The sequence below is a fragment of the Plecotus auritus genome, assembly GCF_963455305.1.
Source record: "Plecotus auritus genome assembly, chromosome: 5".
Lineage (NCBI taxonomy): Eukaryota > Metazoa > Chordata > Mammalia > Chiroptera > Vespertilionidae > Plecotus > Plecotus auritus.
In genome coordinates this window covers 63,028,119-63,048,259 of record NC_137776.1, presented here as the reverse complement: position 1 = coordinate 63,048,259, position 20,141 = coordinate 63,028,119, and the positions used below count along the sequence as shown (strand labels likewise).

Genomic DNA, 20,141 nt, shown 5'->3' with positions numbered 1-20,141 from the left:
CAGGAGGTTACTCCTCTGTACCTCAGTTTCCCTCTTTGATACAGTTGGTATTTTAGATGATATTTCCTGAGTCCTCTCTAATTCAAACTATTCTGAGTTTCTTCAATTGCACTGCTCAGGCCATACGGTTATTCATCTTACAATAAGCATAATTCTTTGTCTCATCAAAGTCCTTAATAACATACATTTTCTTTTTCTTATTACTTTCAAAAACATCTTTGTTGATTTCAGAGAGGAAGGGAGAGAGAGAGAGAGAGATAGAAACATCAATGATGAGAGAGAATCAATGATCGGCTGCCTCCTGCATGGTCCCTACTGGGGATCGAGTCTGTAACATGGACATGTGCCCTGACCATGACCTTCTGGTTCATGGGTCAACACTCAACTACTGAGCCACACATTTTCTTTGCCTATTTTGCTCAGATATTCCTGGAAAAGAATAGTGAATTATGGCTGCATTCCAACAGATTCCTATTAATTATAGGAAAGTTAATGGCTTCCATTAAAACTATATTTTAACCTCATCAGATCACTTGAAGATTATTGATCCTATGTGTTCAGAAAGGACCCTTGGAGAAACAATTGTGTTAAGATGCACGTCATGCATTTTTTAAATCTGATTAGTTGGCTGAGACCCAGCCAGTGTTCTGTCTGACCAGGAGTAAAACAGAGAAGCTATAATTAATGCCAGATATAGAAATGGAATTTGAGGTGACATTTCGGTTATAACATTTCCTTTGAGCTTAGCAGAATGAAGAGACAGTTTAGCATGAAGTATTGTTCTTTGTTTAATGATTAGATGAAGATGGTTATTTCTTTCATGCTACTGGCTGCTAGGACTATAAATTGGCAGGCTGGAGGGTACAAAACTATCTGACAATTTTAATTCTAAAGTTAAGAAAACAAAATGTTATGATTTAATTTACTATTTTAGTCTTCCCTTTCTTACAAGAAGTACAAGTAAAATTTCATGGCATGGCCATTTTCCTCATTCTAACAATAAGAAATGGTGGGTTTCCAGTCTTTCTCCCCTTCTAAATCCAATCAGGTGTCAAGTCCTGTTAAATTTGCCTTTTAAATAATTGTCTTTTTGATGTATCTTCACAGACACTTGCTTGGTGGTTGTCTTTTACCACAGCTTCCCAACTCCTGTACCTGCTTCAGTCTTGCCCTGAGCAGTCAAGGTGATTTCTGCAAAACACTATCAGACAGTGTCAAGCCTATGATAAAACACATCACTTACCACCTGCTGAGTGGAGTGACACATTGTTTTCAGGTGTTAAGTACAATTTTCCCTCAATGTAGAGTACCAAAGACTCCTTGTCTACAACATTTATCTAGTCCTCCAGGAAAGAGAAGAATGGAAATGTGAGGAAGGTCAAGGTAATTGCCAGGTGCTGTGGACTAGCTTTGGGGGGTAGGGATAGGGCACATGAGATCAGGTTAAGAAATAGTGTTCAGTGGCCAATTTCTATGAATGAGCTGTGGACTGGAGGCGAAATGGGAAATGTCTGTAAAAGGTAGACAGAATGTATAATCTCCTTCCAAAGTTAATCAATATCAAGAACCGGTGAATTATAAAATAATCTCTCAAAGTCATGACAAATCTTTTTTAACTGTGCCTGCAGTCTAAGTTGTGAACCTGGTTTTGATTACGTTATTCCATTCTGCAGGAGCAAATCCAGGCAGGGATGAATGCTTCCATCATTTAGAACATTCTCTTTAAGGGGAAAAACAAATACAACATTATGAAATCAAATTTATGAAAATGGAAAAGATGCCTGCTAGTGAAAGTCCTTGAAGCTTAAGCTTTATAAGTATCATGTTAAATCTGCCTCTGGCAGATTGAAGTCTTGAATGTTTACCTTCTGTTTCTCTTGAAAAATAGTAAATGTACTTTTCCCTTTCTTTTATGATAATAGGAACATTTCTTCATTAAGATCCTAGCATATGCTCTTAACTAGCACAGGCTTAAATCTTGTACTTATCATAAGCTCTACTTTTTCTACCATTTATTAGATATTATATGTACTTAAAGAACTGATGTCATAGAAAGGTTAAGAAAATGATGTATTACTTGAGGAAAGAAGCAGATAAGGTTACTTCATATGCTTTTCTTGGCTTGATAGCTCATTTCTTTTTATCATTGAATAATATCCCTTTGTGTTGATATATAACAGGTTGTTTATCCATTGACCCATTGAAGGACATTTTGGTTGCTTCCAGTTTGGGGAGTTATGCAGAAAGTTGCTATAAACATTTGTGTTTAGATTTTTGTGTGGACATTAAATTTTCAACAAATTTGGGTAAATTCTAAAGTGCCTAATTGCTGGATTAGATGGTAATAGCATGTTTAGTTTTGTAAGAAACCACCAAACTGTCTTCCAAAGTGGCTGTACCATTTTGTATTTCCACCAACAATGAATGAGAATTCGTGTTGTTCCACATCCTCACCAGCATTTGTTGTTTTCGGTGTTTTCATTCTCAATTCCTTGATGACATATGATGTCAAACATTTTTCTATATGAGCAATTGCAATTTGTATATCTTCTTTGATAAAATGTCTGTTCAGATCTTTTGCCCATTTTTTAGCTACAAGTTTATCATGTAAAAAAAGAAGATAGTAACTATTCCACAGGGAATTTGAAAACAAAATAATTCATTTAAATATTGTAGCATAAATTCTAGAATATATGTGCAGTAAATATTAGATGATAGAACTGTTATGGATTATCTAAATTACTTTATAGTTATATATCTGAAATAAAACTTACTTCTCAACTAGCCTGCCAATTAGCTTTCATTCCTATTTTAAAGAAAATCATTACCTCAAATATTTTTTCTTTTATTTCACTTAAAATAGTTTTATTATTCTTGACTCATCCCCCAAATGCAAATTTCTGTCATTTCTTTCTGTAGAAATTTGGTTAAATAAAGACATGAATTAGTGAATAAAACAGTCTCAGAATAATTTTGGATAATTTTATGTCAATATATATGAAAGAGGTGCCTGGACATTGTGCTCAGTGATTGGGCATCAACCCAGGAACCAGGACATTATGGTTTGATTCAGGTCAGGGCACATGCCTGGATTGGGGGCTGGATCCCCAGTTGGGGGCATGCAGAAGTGCAGAAGGCAGCAGAATAAATGATTCTCTCTCATCATTGATGTTTCTATCTATCTCTCCTGCTCCTTCCCTGTCTGGAATATATATATTAGAGGAATATGCAAATTAGTCGGGATGACTTAATGTCATGACTCAACAGCAGGGACCTGAGGCTGCATGGTGCCTGGCTGGGGCGAGGGACCTCAGGCCACACGTCCTGCCCAACGGGACTTGATGGGGGACCTCAGGCTGCACCCTCCACCCCACCACCGGGCCAGAAGACATCATGCCGCACACCCTGCCCCAGCACCAGGCCAGGGGGCCTCAGGCCACGCCCTCCACCAAGAGGGGCTTGACAGGGGACCTCAGGCTGTGACCCCCTCCCCCCACCCCAGTGCCAGCCCAAGGGACCTCAGGCCATGTCACCTGCCCAGAGGGGCTTGACAGGGGACCTGAGACTGTGCCCTCCACCTGGCGCCAGGCTGGGGGACCTGAGGCTGAGCTCCCTGCCCAAAGGGGCTTGACAGGGGTGGGGCCGGCCAGGTCTGGGTCTCCTGTGTTTTCAAAGTGTGTGCGGGTGGTGGGCGGGGACTTGACTCTAGGTCCTGTGGTGCACCCCAGACGCTGACAGGAGGAAGCTTTTCATATACATTTACTAATTTTTTTTCATCTCTGATACTTCTATTGTAGAGAAAGCGCAAATAACAATATTAAAATATTTCCTCTAATTAATTCCCTTTTAATGTGCACAAATTTTGTGCACTGGGCCACTAGTGTGTGTGTGTGTGTGTGTGTGTATATCATAAGCTCTCTTTTATATATATATATATAATATATTTATATATTATATATATATATAAAAGAGGATTTAATCAAACACAATTCAGTATTTGTATTTTTAGGTCAATAAAATGAAATATTAATTTTTTAACTTCTGGAATGATTATCAGGCAGAGTAAGATATTACTTGAAATAAAATACCTGCATATTCTAAGCTATTTTCCCATACTTATTTGCATTTATTTTTTGAAAAGTCTGTTAAAATTGGTAGACTATATAAACTGTAGTATCTAATTATGAACAACACAAAATTGATACCTGTGGCCACCAAATAGGTCTGTTCTATACCAGTTATTAATTCTATCTTATAATTCCTAAGTTGGCATCTGGCTGGGAAGTTTGATTTACAATATTCTAAGTGGATTAACTCACCTGCCTTTCCTCTTCCCTCCCCCCTCCCCCCCTCCCCACCCCTAACTTCCTTGATTAGAACTTGGCTGCATTGTTTTTGCAACATTAATAAGCCTTTGGATATTAAGCAGTTTTATATGTTGTATATCTTAGTATCATCTATATGAAATAAACAATTCTGCTAGTAACTTATATGACATCCTGCAAAGATATATGTGATAAAATTTCCCCAGAAAGTCACCAGGCCAGCTGAGAATTTTACCCTTAGACCTTGGTTCTCTGCATTAACAGAATGCATGTTGACAGATCATTTGTCATTTAAAACCTGGGAAAATATCTAGGCTGCCTTAGGAGTTGAGCTATATTTTAACATAAACCTACAGTGTTTGATTATTTGATTTCTGCAAATGTCAAATTTAAGGAAGTTACTGTTTGCATTTCACATGATATTTTCCTCAGCATTTTTATATCTTTGCCTTTTTTGAGATATTTTTAATTAAAATGCTATCTAAGGAGATGAGAAATTATGTAATTTGGGAAACACTTAATAGTATGACTTTTAAATACTTGTTTATGATGGCAGAAAATAAAATTGTTTCATAAGACTTACATGCACTAACCAATCATTCATTTTTCTTTTAAAATAGATGCACTAAAATATCATGTATTTGTGATTATTGCTGTGATGTGGCATTTCCACTTCTAAAATAAAAAACACTCAGTAATAGTTCTCATAAAATTATATGGACTTTATTTTTTATTTAGGCTCAAAAATAACACAACAGCAAAATTAGAAGCAAAATGCTCTGACCTCTCCCTGAAAAGCATAGAACCAGAACAACTGCTGAATTGCAAATATTTATTCAGGCGCCATTCTAAGCCTGCAAGCAAACAAAATGTATGTGAATTTCTATAAAGAAGGTGTTAATGAAAGAGCTTTAGTTAGTGATTTAAAAGATGTAGCAGCCTGTATAAAAAGTAAGCCTGTCCTAGCTGGTTTGGCTCAGCAGAGAGAGTATTGGCCTGCAGACTAAAGGGTCCCGAGTTCAATTCCAGTCAAGGGCACATGCCTGGGTTGCAGGCTCCATCCCCAGTGTAGGGCATGCAGGAGGCAGCCAATCAATGATTCCCGCTCATCATTGATGTTTCTATATCTCTCTCCCTCTCCTTTCCTGTCTGAAATCAATAAAAATACGTTTGTTTTTAAAAAGTAAGCCTATTTCATAAAGTGATCTGTTATAGCTTCTGAGGGATAGAAATTTCTCCAAAAGTAGGTTTAACTAGAGATCAAGTATGCAAGTATATCATAATATGCAACTAATTTAGTTATCATGTGATTTAATAGTTAAATGCAGATAAATGTAACCTCTCCAGTAAATGTATGTAGACAATACATTTATTGGTATATAATTTTACAAAAGTGAAATTATAAACTAACTGGTTATCTTTGAATGCAACTTACCAGCAAATGTGTCTTGTTTCTTTATGCAAGAGTTATTCATATTTTATAGAGTGATTATATATAAGAGAATTTCCCCCCTACTTACTGCTCAAAATAAACTTTTAGTATATATGTTTCAAAGCCAATGTTGGAGTTCATGGGTAGAACTGATCATCTCCTTGAAAGCATCCTATATAATAAAAACCTAATATGCTAAGTGTCCAGTCGTCCAGTCAGTGGTTCAACCAATCAAAACATAATATGCTAATGATATGCTAAGGCTGCTCAATTGCTCGCTATGATGTGCACTGACCACCAGGGGGCAAACACTCCAACTGGTAGGTTAGCTTGCTGCTAGGGTCCGGCCAATCGGGACTGAGCGAGATGGGCTGGACATGCCCTGGAGTCCTCCTGCGGTCCCTCTCTGGCTCCGATCATGCACCAGTAGGGTCCCTTGGTGCTAGCCTGCACCCTCTCGGGGGATGTTGGAGAACCTGTTTTGGCCCAATCCTGCAGGCCAGGCCAAGGGACCCCACTGGTGCACGGATTCATGCACTGGGCCTCTGGTAGAAAATAATTAAGATGGACATATTACACATATCTACTTCATTAATAATTATATGACATTAATAATTATATGATTGCCAATGACAATCACTCCTGGTTGTAAATAGATTGCTAAAGTATATAGAAGTTAACTTCTCCTGCACAGGCATTTTTAACCTTTCTATTCTTCCTCTTCTTCCAATCCTCCTACTGTCTCTCCCCAAGACTTCATTGAGTATCTGATACATGGTACAATGTTGGATACTAGAGATGCCAAGGTGGATAAGAGCTCCCTTAAGAGCTTGTTCTTAATACAATATGATTCTTTAACTGAATGAATGAACAAATAGGAATGTTGCACAATGAAATGTGTGTAAGTGTCTTTCCCCACCTCAGGATGTGTTTTTCTCACATTGTGGATATGGACTGTGTGGCTAACTATTACTCATTTTCAAGACCAGGTTTAAACATGGAGGTTGAAAGGATTTATCCTTTCCCCCCCCCCCCCCCCATTGCCATGGCACCTTATAATGTAGCACCCAGGAGAGTGCCTGTCAGAACAAAGATATTTCATAAATTAATAAATCTTAACTACTACTATTGATTGAATTTAATTGTGTATGTCATTGAGATATGTACAGAACCTAGATAGTGAGGAATGTGGGTGTGTGTGCCTGTGCATGTGCACATATATGCATGACAGTAATGTATTTAAAAGTCAATAAATTAAAATTAAACCATAGAATTAATAGCATGTGATCTGAGCTTTGAATATGAATTATTATGTCAATGGGTGGAGAGATGGGAGAGGATATTTCAAGCCATTGAAACAGCATGGACCAAGAAATGTGCATGGAAAACAATAGTTACTAATGGGAAAGTTGTCCAAGAAATAGAAGCAGAATAGGATAGAGGTCAAAAAAGCTGGCTCTGGAATTGGAGGGCTTGAGTGTATTTCTTGACTACTACCATCTCTTGTATACATCATGGGACAAGATACTTCCCCTCCTGATATGTTAGTATTGTTATCTGTCATATGAGCAAAAGAATAAATAGTACATACTTCTTAGATTTGTGGAGAGAATGATACAATAACATACATAGTTCAAAACATTTAGGACCTGGCTGCTATTGTTTACCATGTGTTATGATTATTATTGTTAAGGTGTTTTGAAGAGATAAAATGTAATGATAACTTAGAACTAGATTTTGAAGGAACTGGGAAGACATGATAGTAATTTGGGGGGTTATTTGTTTCTTGTTTCAATTTATTTACTTACTTTGTTTCAATATTACATAGTTTAAAAGTTACTTAACCCTACCTTCTTATACCATCACAGTAGGGGAGGGTAGGATTTCAACCTATTTCCACCATCACACCACACAAAATAGTTAAGAATTTATATTTTAAAGCCAAGTTTTAGGAGTATCTTTTAAAAACAGGGATTAATCTAAATATTTAATTATTGTAACTTACATGAAACATTTTTTAAAAGTTTACATATGTGTTATTGCTTCTGACAGTATTTCAAATGGTTTTCTTCTCTATGACTAGGAATTATCTTCTCCAAAAATAAATTAATTCCACTGTCATCTGAAAGATGCTCTGTTTTCTTTTATGCTAGAAATTTATTACATTTTTCCTTAGAAAAATATATTTTCTAATGCCAGTCATAAGATAAGGTATTCCCCAACAGTGATTAGGTTGCATTGTGTCTATGACATTAAGATGTTTTGGAAGCTAAAGGTCATAACTTTACAACAGTAAACAATAACATGAATAAATTTAGGTTGCTAATCCTATATGATAAAAGTGTAGTATGCAAATTGTCCCCTTGACCAGGAGTTCGTCTGGGAGTTTGACCAGGGGGCAGGGCCGACCAGGGGAAGGGAAGGAGGCCCCGGCTGGCAGCCAGCAGCTGCTAGAGACCCTACCAGTGCATGAATTTTGTGCACTGGGCCTCTAGTGTTTCTATAATTGGCAATGCAAGGAAGCATGTTATAGTAGATACTGTGAAGGTAAAGAGAAAACCAAGTGCTAAGAATGGGACATTTCCATTGTTAGGTTAGGGGAATGAAGGCAGTCAGTTGAAAGTATTCTGGGAAAGTTCTGTCACACTTCTATATGAAGTGAGAGTGGACAGCCAGAGGGAGTGCAGCAGAAGTTAATTTATTTTGTCAGATGTAGTTACTACTGTAAAGTTAGCCACATTTGTGCAGGGCAGGTCAGATCAACAATGCTAGACTTGATTCAATTCATAATCCTATCTAATAAAAGAGTAATATGCAAATTGACTATACCACCACTACACCCACAAGACACGCACATCAGCCAATCAGGAGCGAGTATGCAAATTAACCCAACCAAGATGGCTGTGGTCACAGAGCAAGTAGGAGGCTTGGGTTTCCCTGGCAATGGAGGAAGCCAAGCTTCCTGCACACCCTGGCCGGCCCAGGCCTCCGCTCAAGGCTACAAAGTTTCAATTATAGAAGAAAAATAAATCCCAACAAAAATGGCTGAGGCCACGGAGTGAGCAGGAGGCTTGGGTTTCCCCGGCGATGGAGGAAGCCAAGCTTCCTGCACACCCTGGCTGGCCCAGGCCTCTGCTCAAGGCTACAAAGTTTCAATTGTAGAAGATAAATAAATCCCAGATACCAGGGCTTCCGCTTGGGTCACCGGGGGGTGTGGCCAGCCTGCAAACCACCACAGGCCCCTCTCCCAGGCCGCCCCACACCCCAAAGGAACCCCCACCCTGATCCAGGACACCCTTCAGGGCTAACCAGCTGGCCCCCACCCATACACCAGGCCTCTATCCTATCTAATCCTATCTAATAAAATAATATGCAAATTGACCATCACTCCAACACACTAGATGGCTGCCCCCATGTGGTCAAAGATGGCTGCCCCCATGTGGACACAAGATGGCCACCACAAGATGGCCAGCAGGGGAGGGCAGTTGGGAGGGACCCGGCCTGCAAGGGAGGGCAGTTGGGGGCAATCAAGCCTGCAGGGGAGGGCAGTTAGGGGTGACCAGGCCGGCAGAGGAGGGAAGTTGGGGATGTTTGGGCCTGCAGGGAAAGGAAGTTGGGGGGGACCCAGGCCTGCAGGGGAGGGCAGTTAGGGGTGACCAGGCCTGCAGGGGAGGGCAGTTAGGGGCAAACAGGCTGGCAGGGGAGCAGTTAGGCATCAATCAGGCTGGTAGGGGAGTGGTTAGGGGGTGATCAGGCTGGCAGGCAGAAGCGGTTAGGGGCAATCAGGAAGGCAGGCAGGCGAGCAGTTGGGAGCTAGCAGTCCTGGATTGTGAGAGGGATGTCCAACTGCCCATTTAGGCCTGATCCCCTAAACGGGCAGTCGGACATCCCTTGAGATTGGAGAGGTTGCAGGCTGGGCTGAGGGGCACACACCCACGTTCACGAATTTCATGCACTGGGCCTCTATTGTTTGTAATAATAGGCCTTTGTCATACTCCAAATAAGTATAGACAACATGGTCTATATCAAATTAATAGAACTTAACAAGGTGAAACTTACTTCATCTGTTTAAGTGGATTCTAAGAAATGAAGTGATCACTAAAGAATTGACATATATCTAAGATGACCTTTTAGTTAATTGGAACCTCAATAATAATAATGATTGATAATAGCTACCAATTATTGGTAGCTATTACCAGGTAATATAGTATACTCATTAAATAGAATATATCATTTATAACTGTAATAAACCTATAAATTACATATTATCATTCCTTATTACTATTCGTATTTTATCTCAATCAAGGCTCAGATAACTGAAATAATATGCCCAAGGTCTTACTAATAGTGTGTGGTTAAAACAGCAACAATCTCAAGTTTATATTCAAAGTCCATGTCTTTCAAACACATTTTTAGCAGTATGACCATGAATTCCTTGTTGGATTTTCTACTTGCCTTTGACCCTTATTGTACCTGCACTTATATTCCTTTTTGGGAGCTAACGTGTTCTAGTGGTCATGGTTAAAAATCGGCTTTCGTTTCTTTTGTTCATCTGAGAACTTAGAAAGCTAAACTATTCCATTTGAAATATTTGTTACTAAACTTCTTATTGACACTTGATTTTCTAACAAACATAATCGGGTCTTCCTTCTTGTTTTTATTTTTTTATTTATTTTTAAATTTCTTTGACCTAGCTTGAGCAATAACAGCAAACTGATACATGAGAACACATGGTAAGAACAACTGCTTGTGAATAATAGAGGATAATACTGGATTGACCCTGTGCCAGAAACTTCTCTAAAAGTCTATTTGGACAGAATACATTGAGCTTAAAAGAGATTGCATCTATTTGAAAAGTAAAGTTTCTGGAAGCAATTATATATTCTTAGCAGCTTTGCAACCTATATCCCTGAGGAGCCTGATGTCACAATGTTAGTGTTATTGAACAGTGGTGTACACAGTGTCTTTATGTTGTATTTAACAAGATTCCTTTTAAAGTATCATTTGCTTCCTCAAAAAGTTTATTTCTTAAATTTAGGTTCAGTTCAGTGCAAGATAGTAGAGATCGTGCAGAGAATGCCAAGTAAACATTACAGTTATTATATCTTGGGGGATGGGTGAAATTTTGAAAGTACTTTAGGAAAGAAACATCTACAGACCTTATTCAATAATCTTCAGAGCAATACTTAGAGCAGTCTAGCAAATTACTTTGTAATATAACTCATACTGTGCATGCTAAGCTATTCATCACTTGCCCTGTTGAAGAAAAATAAGGAAAAATGATAGATTTAAGGAATAAAAACAAAGTATTATTTGGCTGAATTTTGCAGTTGTGTTTGTGGGTGTGAGTGCATGTATTAATGAAATTTGTAGAATAGTAACATAGCCTGTATTTAAGGATTCTTCTGGGAAAAGATGGCCAATACTTATTGTGCATGCAATTTATATATATTCATTTAATCATCACAATGTACATGTGAAACTAATGAAATCAGCCGTTAATTCACAGAGTTGTTCTGAGGATTCAAGATAATATGCAAAAAGTGCTTAGAAAGACACTTGCACGTAGTAAGCCCTAAAGGGATATTAACTATTATTATTACATGACTTAATTGAGGATTTGATTTTTTTCTCCTTTTGTTTACAGCGTACATAATGAAACACAGCAACCATTATAGGAGAATCCTCTCTCTCCCTCCACCTCCACCCTAGCCTCTCCTGTCTCCCCACTCCCAATCTCTCTCTCACTTCCCACCTTCTATAGTAAGGTTACGATAAAGCCTCCACTGTGCAGAAGCTATTGTTGTTTGAGAATTTCTGTGTCTCAGCAGTCAGACATCCCCCTTGGCCTGGTTATATTGTGTTTAACAATCACCTACTCACCTCATGTAGGCGACATATGTACCATCCTTGACCAGGATATACTGAGTTAGAAGAATTCTGAAAGATGAATTAAGGATTTGTTAAATAACAACTCACTTTGCCATGTTCACTTAAAAAGCATTCAGGCTTCTTATTTGAATGAACATTCTATTCAGTTCAATAGATGGACGTAATAGCATGGTGGAAAGGCAGAATCAGGAAAAGGAAAAATAAAAAATAAAGGCATTAGCCTACATTGCTTCTGTCCTTTTAGATTGACATATTGACACTGGAATGAATTAGATGAAACAATAATATATAGAGGTTTTATCCATAAATCAGTTCACAGAATAAACCGCCCCCCTCCAAAAAAAAAAATGTTTTTCATCTAAGGATTCAAAAGTCCCAGCTATTTCCAGAAGCAACATCTGTTGCTTTGCCAGTTTCCACAGAGATGAGCTCGTGTTGATTTTCATCACATTTGTTCAAATCTGGAATCTGGTTAAAACATGCAAACAGTTGCATTGCCAGTTAAGTGATGCATCATATCGTACCCTTTGAATAATGCTATTTTTCTGCATTAATTTTGATTCCAGTGACATTTTCAATTATGGATCCAAGTATGAATTACTTTAAAATAATTTGGGTTAGAGTAAGAAATAGAAAATAACACATTCTAGATTCTAGAATCTAGAAGGAAGAACACTATGATACATATATGTTCTTAGAAAACAGTTATACGTTAAATCTTCTCAATCAGAATTTGTATTTTTTAGCACCATTTTTGGGATAACTCGTAAAACGAAATAGTCTCTCAATTGCATGTTATGTTAGCACATTGTTTAAACTACAGAGTGACCATCACAGACCTTTTCCTGTTATCTTTCATGTCATTATCCAGAGGTTGATTGCATATGAGTATTTTGAACTGAAACCATGTATAAAAACTATGATGTTTTTAGAGCAGAAATGTCTGATGTTTGTGTACCTATATCTAATAAAAGTGTAAAAGGAACAGCAGAACAAACAAAGGTTAAAGTGTTGGCAAATATTCTTGGGATAATTACCAAAGTATGATAATGGATTTAGTTACTCAGCTTGCTGCAGGCCTTTGCAATACACTGAGTCCACAGTCAGTCTCTCCTGCTATTATGTTAGCAGAGATAACAGGTGGAAAATATTGAGAAACTCTAAATGTTGCAAATATAAGTAATGCATTTTTTCTATATTTTAAAATATTTTGGATATTTAATTGACCATTTAAAAAAGAGAGTTGCTATTTGATATCTAGTGATTTTTAAATTTAATTTTCTGTATTTCTCATATGGGATAAATGACTAATGTGTCAGAATTTTTCCTTATGTTAATTCAATATAACTAATTTACAGGAAGAACAGGAATTGCAAGTGATCACTACAGAAGTTAGATAAGCACAGTAGTCGTAATTTTCTGAGCATTGCCTAAATACTAAGCTTTGTTCTGTACTCTTCACTTATCTCAAATTCTCAAGAGCATTATAAAGGAAGTTGTTGTTATCTCTACTTTGTAAAAGAGAAAACCAAAGTTCAGAGAGCTTTAGGTAATTTTCACAAGCAATTTAGTGGTGGAATCGGTAGTAAAATTCTTATACTTTTGAATTTAAATTTTGTTCCAGTGTTTTCTCTGTTGGTAGAAATAACTGAACAAATCCATGATCTAAACTTTTAAAACTAATATTGTTATCTTCATATATAAATACTAGAAGCCTGGTGCACACATTCGTGCACTGGTGGGTCCCTCAGCCTGGCCTGCAGGGATCAGGCCAAAACTGGCTCTCCGACATCCCCCGAGGGAGTCCCAGATTGCAAGAGGGCAGTTCTTGGGTGACGCAACCTGGAATCGGTCTCCCTCCTTTCTGATTCCAGGTGTCACCCGCGAATCACAGCTGCCAAGTCACCGCAGCATAGCAGCTATTGCGTTGAGAGTCTTCCCCCTGGTGGTCAGTGCACGTCATAGCTACCAGCTGGCCGGATGGTCGGACAGTCACTTAGGCTTTTATATATATAGATTTCTGGGGGCTATTCCTGATGTAATATTGATTATCAAGACTAATACTTGGTCACTATCAGATTTCTACCATGACAGTTAAACTGATAGGTTCCTTACAATTGGTTTCTTAACAAAAATACAGATATATCATGGCAAAATAAAAACAGCAACAACAACCCCAGAAATTAGAATAATACTGACACCTTTTTTTCTATAGCTTTCTAGATCTGCTCCCAAGAAAGGTCAAGATACTTAACCTATTTGAATAACATATTCTTTATTTTAAAAATGGATGTAAGAATATTTTCATACCAGGATAATATTGAAGATTACAAATAATGTAGAGAAAGAAGCTAATAGTGCCTGAGATATGATAAGTATTTATTTTCTATATAAGTTTCTTTTAAAACTTTCTGGAAAAAAAGACAGTATTATAAGTGGCAACAATTTATTCTTTGGTGATATATAACTGATAATAATATAAGGCGAGATTTTTGGAAAGAATCAATGAAGGATTTATCTTTAATATGGCTTTTCAATTATGTACTTTATTCTAAGTATTGTATGTATAATTATTAGTTGGGGGAAAAAGGACAGAATATCCCTTTATGCAAACTATTCCAGGTTTAAACACATTAGAAATTATTTATAAAGTGACAGAGAGAGAATAGAAATGAAAGACAAAAAACTGTCGTTTAAATTACACTTAATTATTGAAGAGATGCATTTTTTAAAGATTCATCTATCATTTTACATTGTAATAGCTTCTAATAGAAGTCTGAGAATAAAGGTAGAGGGAAGTAGTAAATTTTGCAACTTAGAGAAATTGTGTCTTTTCACTAATATAAGACTGAAATTTGATATGTTATTAATTTTTCATGAACTTCCATTGTGTGAAGACTGGAAATTTTCAATGAATATTTACAAGTTGACTGATTTAATAGTAACTCATCCTATATAATAAGAGCCTAATATGCTAAGTGTCCAATTGTCTGTTCAACCAATCAAAGCATAATATGCTAATGATATGCTAAGGCCGCACAACTGCTCGCTATGACATTCACTGACCATCAGGGGGCAGACAGTTGACTGGTCTACCAGTGGCCATGATGTGCTCTGACCATCAGGGGGCAGACGCTCTGACTGGTAGGTTAGCTTGCTGCTGGGGTCTGGCCGATCGGGACTGAGCGAGGTGGACTGAACATGTCCTGGAGCCCTCCTGTGGTCCCTTCCCAGCTGGCCAACCTCCTGCATCTCTCCTCAGCCCCAATCATGCACCAGTGGGATCCCTTGGCCTTGCCTGTGCCCTCTCACAATCTGGGACCCCTTGGAGGATGTCAGACAGTCGGTTTCGGCCCAATCCCGCAGACCAGGTATGCCTCTAAGCTATGAACCTTTATGCACCAGGCCTCTAGTTTTAAATATATTGTTTATGAAGAGAACACACTTGAGTAAAACAAACTAGCATGAGGTAAATGTCCAAGTAATATAATAAATAAATAGCAAAATTTGGCATTTGATATCCAGCATCAGTTTCAGAGATTCTTATAGCAGGAATAGAACTTGAAATATCACATGGCCCAGATTACTGATTTTAGCATGTAGATTTCTAACTTGACCAAAAGTTCACCTGGCCTTAAAGGTCCAAAAGAATGGAACCACCACAATGACTTCCCATTATCTAACAAAGAAATATTTCCCAACTTTTATTTATTTAGGAAATATTTGGGTTAGTTATTTTTGCTGTCATTTATAAGAACAAACTGTGTGTAGACATTATACAATACATTTTACATTTCTGTACATGTTATTTATTATATTTCAATCTCAGAGCTGTCCTGTGGACTGGTGTTATTTTCCATGTTTTATTCAACAGAAGTGATGCTCAGTTAAATATCTTTCATAAGTTTACACGGTGGTGATGTTTGGATTCAAAGGCAGGTTTGTTTCATATATCACATTGTTTCTTGAAAAATGGAAAATTATTATATAGTTTCTACACTTATCTCCTTATAGAGACAAATATGTTGCTATTGTTGCTATTATTGAATGCCCTTTTATTTTGGTTTATGGATAAATAAACAAGTATGCTACTGGTGAATTACCCTTTAAACATGAAAGTGCCCCATGTTTTTCTTCGGAAGAAAGTATATGCCTCTAAGCTATCAACCTTTATAAAAACTTTTAACATATTCTGTTACTTATTCTACTCAGATGGACATTCCAAAGCTTACATACGAAACCAAGATAAATTCCTTAGTTCAAACTAGCTTCACTTGTGCTTCCACTATGCATAAAATTTTATCAAGGACTTTTTTTTTTTTTTTTTTTTTTTTGCTTGCAGGGATGACTTGTCAAGCTCGAACATCATACACCGAAGATGAAGTTCTTTGGGGACATCGTTTTTTTCCTGTAATTTCCTTAGAAGAAGGGTTCTTTAAAGTTGATTACTCCCAGTTCCATGCAACATTTGAAGTCCCCACCACACCTTACAGTGTGAAAGAACAGGAAGAAATGCTTCTTATGTCGTCCCCCTTAATAGCACCAGCCATAACTAACAGCAAAGAAAGACATAATTCTGTGGATTGCTTAGATGGCCTAGATGACATTAGTACAAAACTTCCATCTAAGCTGCAGAAAATGACTGGAAGAGAAGACTTTCCCAGGAAACTCTTGAGGATGAGTTCTACAACCTCAGAAAAAGCCTACAGCTTGGGAGACTTGCCCATGAAACTTCAACGAATAAGCTCAGTTCCTGGCAACTCAGAAGAAAAACTGGTATCTAAAGCCACCAAGATGTTGTCTGATCCCATGAGCCAGTCAGTGGCTGACCTGCCACCAAAGCTTCAAAGGATGGCTGGGGGAGGAGCCAGGATGGAGGGAAATCTCCCAGCCAAATTAAGAAAAATGAACTCTGATCGATTCACATAACAAACACCCTCTTAGGCATTATTTACTGTTTGATTTAGTAATAATCTAATATTTGGCTGATGAGGGAATCCTCTCTAAGGAATCTGAAAGGTACATTTCCTCCCCAGTCAGATATGCTTATTTGAGAAGCCTTATTTCCCAAGTACTGCTACTGTGCAGAAAGCAAACATTGTGAAGGGAGGGCATCATAAGGAAATTCTTACTAACGGGCATGTATTATCACATCATGCATGCAATAATGTGCAAATTTTGCATTTAGTTTTATGGCATGATTTATATATGGTATATTTATATTGTATATTCTGGAAATATATATATATATATATATATTTAAAGGGGTGGTATTCTCCATGACATTTCTAACATGTAAATTAAGCTGAACATGAATAGATATCTTTCAGGGCGATAAAACTATATATATGTATGTATATGTATATACAGATATATACATATATATATGAACACACACATGCATACATACATATATATCTGATAAAATTGTGATGTTTTGTTCAGAGTTGTAGTTCTTGTGCATGTTTACTTTATTAGGCTAGGAAGGCTACTGGCATTAATTATTAATACCAAATATTTTAGCCTTAAATTATTTGTCATTTTAAAAATCTAATTTAATGTTTTCTGCTGTTTAAGGTCCTGAAAGGTTTTTAATTGTACTTTATATGAGGGATTCAGGCAAGTCTGTGCTATTTATGGCCCTGCCAAAATATAACCGTTATATATTTAACTTGTAAACTTTAGAGCATATCAATATGTTGAAGATTTTTTACAATTTTTAAAACTTGCTAGTAATGGGGGAAAATAAAGATAAATTAATTTGAGAATTGGTCCTCTCCTGGACTAATTAAAATCTGGACACCTGTTTTGTATATGATTTAACACAACTGTGAGCTCTGAACAAATGCTGAATCATTGTGATAGTCAGTAGCCAAGTTATACTGAATGCAGAGAATGTGTGAAATTACATAATTAATGGTCTCTGTTTCAAACTGAGTCAATTTTCACTTTGTTTCTGAAACTTCTGTCATTTCAAAAACCAGTAATTTTTCCTTGCAGAGACACAATACACTGAAAGAGATGATAAATATTTATGCTTTAAATATATATGTCTAATTGAGTATCTTCTTTTTTTCAGAGATTTCTTTTAATTTAAAAATTTTAAATACATTTTTATTGATTTCAGAGAGGAAGGGAAAGGGACAGAGAGGTAGAAACATCAATGATGAGATAGAATCTTTGATCAGCTGCCTTTTGCACGCCTCACACTGGGGATCGAACCCACAACCTGGGTATATGCCCTCACTGGGAATCAAAACCATGACCTCCTGGTTTCTAAGTCAACCACTGAGCCACACAATTTGGGCTAATTTTATTTTTTTATTACGGTTTCCATTCAACACTCTTTTGTGTGTGTTAGTTTCAGCAGATAGACATTGATACAGTTTACAGAGTGTTCCCTCCGATTCTCTTTTCTTATGCCTTTCTTTAAAAAAAAAATTACTAATTTTTTACAGAGAGGAAGGGAGAGGGAATAGAGAGTTAGAAACATCAATGAGAGAGAAACTTTGATCAGCTGCCTCCTGCACATCCCCTACTGGGGATGTGCCCACAACCAAGGTACATGCCCTTGACCAGAATCAAACCTGGGACCTTTCAGTCTGCAGGCTGACGCTCTATCCACTGAGCCAAACCAGTTAGGGCTTCTTAGCCTTTCTTTTGTTAATGGCATTTGTTGTAATAGGACAGACTTTGTTTCTTCACCTGGGGAACCTATCCTATCCAACACCTGTCACTGAGTTTGTGACGAATGTTTTGTATATACTTGAGAGAATTTAAAATTTGATGAATTGAAAGTATTTTACCCATTCGTTGTTTTTTTGTTTTTTTTTTTAATTTTATTTTGGTGTTATTGTTTGGTTGGTTAAATACTGATTTCATTGGTATATTGGATCCCTGGCCTACCAAAATAATTTTAGCAGTACAATTTCTTAACCTTAAGGTTTTATACTATAATTTGTTACAGAAACAAACTATTGCTCAGCAGAACACCTACAAAATAAAGATTTGGAATGAAGATATTTTAATGAAAATTTATGTGTTCCTTATCAGAATATAATGGATTTTCCTATAAAACTTTTTGAACACTGCAGTGTAACTCTGCCCACAATTAATCTATTTGTCCTCATTAACATGCAAATCCTTAATGGCTGGTTTGGCGCGCATCATTTCCTGTTTTTAGAAATCTTGTGATAATTCCCTTATTGGAAAATTATTACATCAACAATTCAATCATTGACTACAAGAATACCTTCTGGCTACCTCTGTATCAACCAAATTCTGTAGGTGCAAACATATACCAGGGAATTGTTACTGGCAAAATGATCAACCTTGAGCATCCATCCACTGTGAATAGAGCTGGTTGCCCTACCCCTTAATCTCTGAACTTTCCTTTTTGTTGGATATAGGAAATGAAATAGTAGCAGAAAGAGGAGTTGGGGGGGAGGGGGAAAGTATATTTATTACCAGTGGAAGAAACTGCATAGATCATTTAGCCCAAACACTTAAAACTAAATAGAGCCATAATTTAGAGAGTTATTTTGTCTTTGGTACCAAGTAGAATATGGGCCCCAGAATAAACTCTCCAAAGGTTTTCATTAATTCATTTAACTTTTTTTTTGCATGCTTTGTTTTTTTAATGTCCCAGGCATTTCTCATTCCTGGGGGATTTGGGTATGACTAAGTCAGAGGAGGTCACTGCCCATTTGAACAATGCATATCAGTAGGAGAATGGGGAGGGCCACTGTGAGACAGACAAAAAACGAATGAGATGATTTCAGATAGTAACATTACTTGAGGAAAGGAAAACGGTAAAATGAAAAAAATGACTGGGTGAAATAGTAATTATTTTAGAGGAGGTTACTGGTTTAGGGAGGGAGTGATACTTAAACAGAGACTTGGATGATGAGAAAGAACAACCACTCTTGCCAAAATTAATATTTCTTAGTGAATGCTATTTCTTTATTTTTACCACATATGTATGGGAAAGATATGATTTCTGCATGTTTAACCCCTATTGCTAAGTTGATCATAGGTCCCAGTTTCCCTTCGAGAGTCCCAGCTTGTCCTGTTGTACCTATGTAATTATTAACAGCTCTCCTTTCACTCTTCGAGTGTCTTGGTTTGGATGATATATTATATAGTGACTCTACGTTTTTGTTGAAACTAACTAAATTATAAAGTCTAATATATTTGGATAAAAATAAAGAATTGCTTTTATTCTCCTTTTGTTGATTTTTTTTTTTTTTTGACACTGATCATTCCACACAAAATCATTGCAGTTTCATATATGAAAAAGTGACTGGGTGAAATAATTATTTTAGAAGAGGTGACTTCTTATCAAAGTGATTTTGTGTAACATTTGTTCATTCTGCACATGACAGGTTTTCTCAGCAGTGAAATGTTACGCATTTTATTGACTGAATAAAAAATAAACCTCTGGTGTTTCCATTTCAGGAACTTGTATGAACTCAAAGAGAGTAAAAGTCAAC

At 37.0% G+C, this 20,141-nt stretch overlaps 1 protein-coding gene across 4 annotated transcripts in view; it reads left to right on the top strand.

The window, feature by feature from the left end:
* KCNJ3 (potassium inwardly rectifying channel subfamily J member 3) overlaps window positions 1-19,874 on the top strand; it is a 150,710-nt gene extending 130,836 nt beyond the window's left edge. For 3 of the 4 annotated variants that reach the window (XM_080669867.1, XM_080669865.1, XM_080669866.1), the window contains exon 4: window positions 15,992-19,874. In XM_080669867.1, the coding sequence (XP_080525993.1) occupies window positions 15,992-16,578 (587 nt within the window). In that variant the 3' untranslated portion in view covers window positions 16,579-19,874. The remainder of the gene's footprint in view (window positions 1-15,991) is intronic. The other variant, XM_080669868.1, reaches the window with a different exon arrangement.
* Window positions 19,875-20,141: the final 267 nt, after the last annotated feature.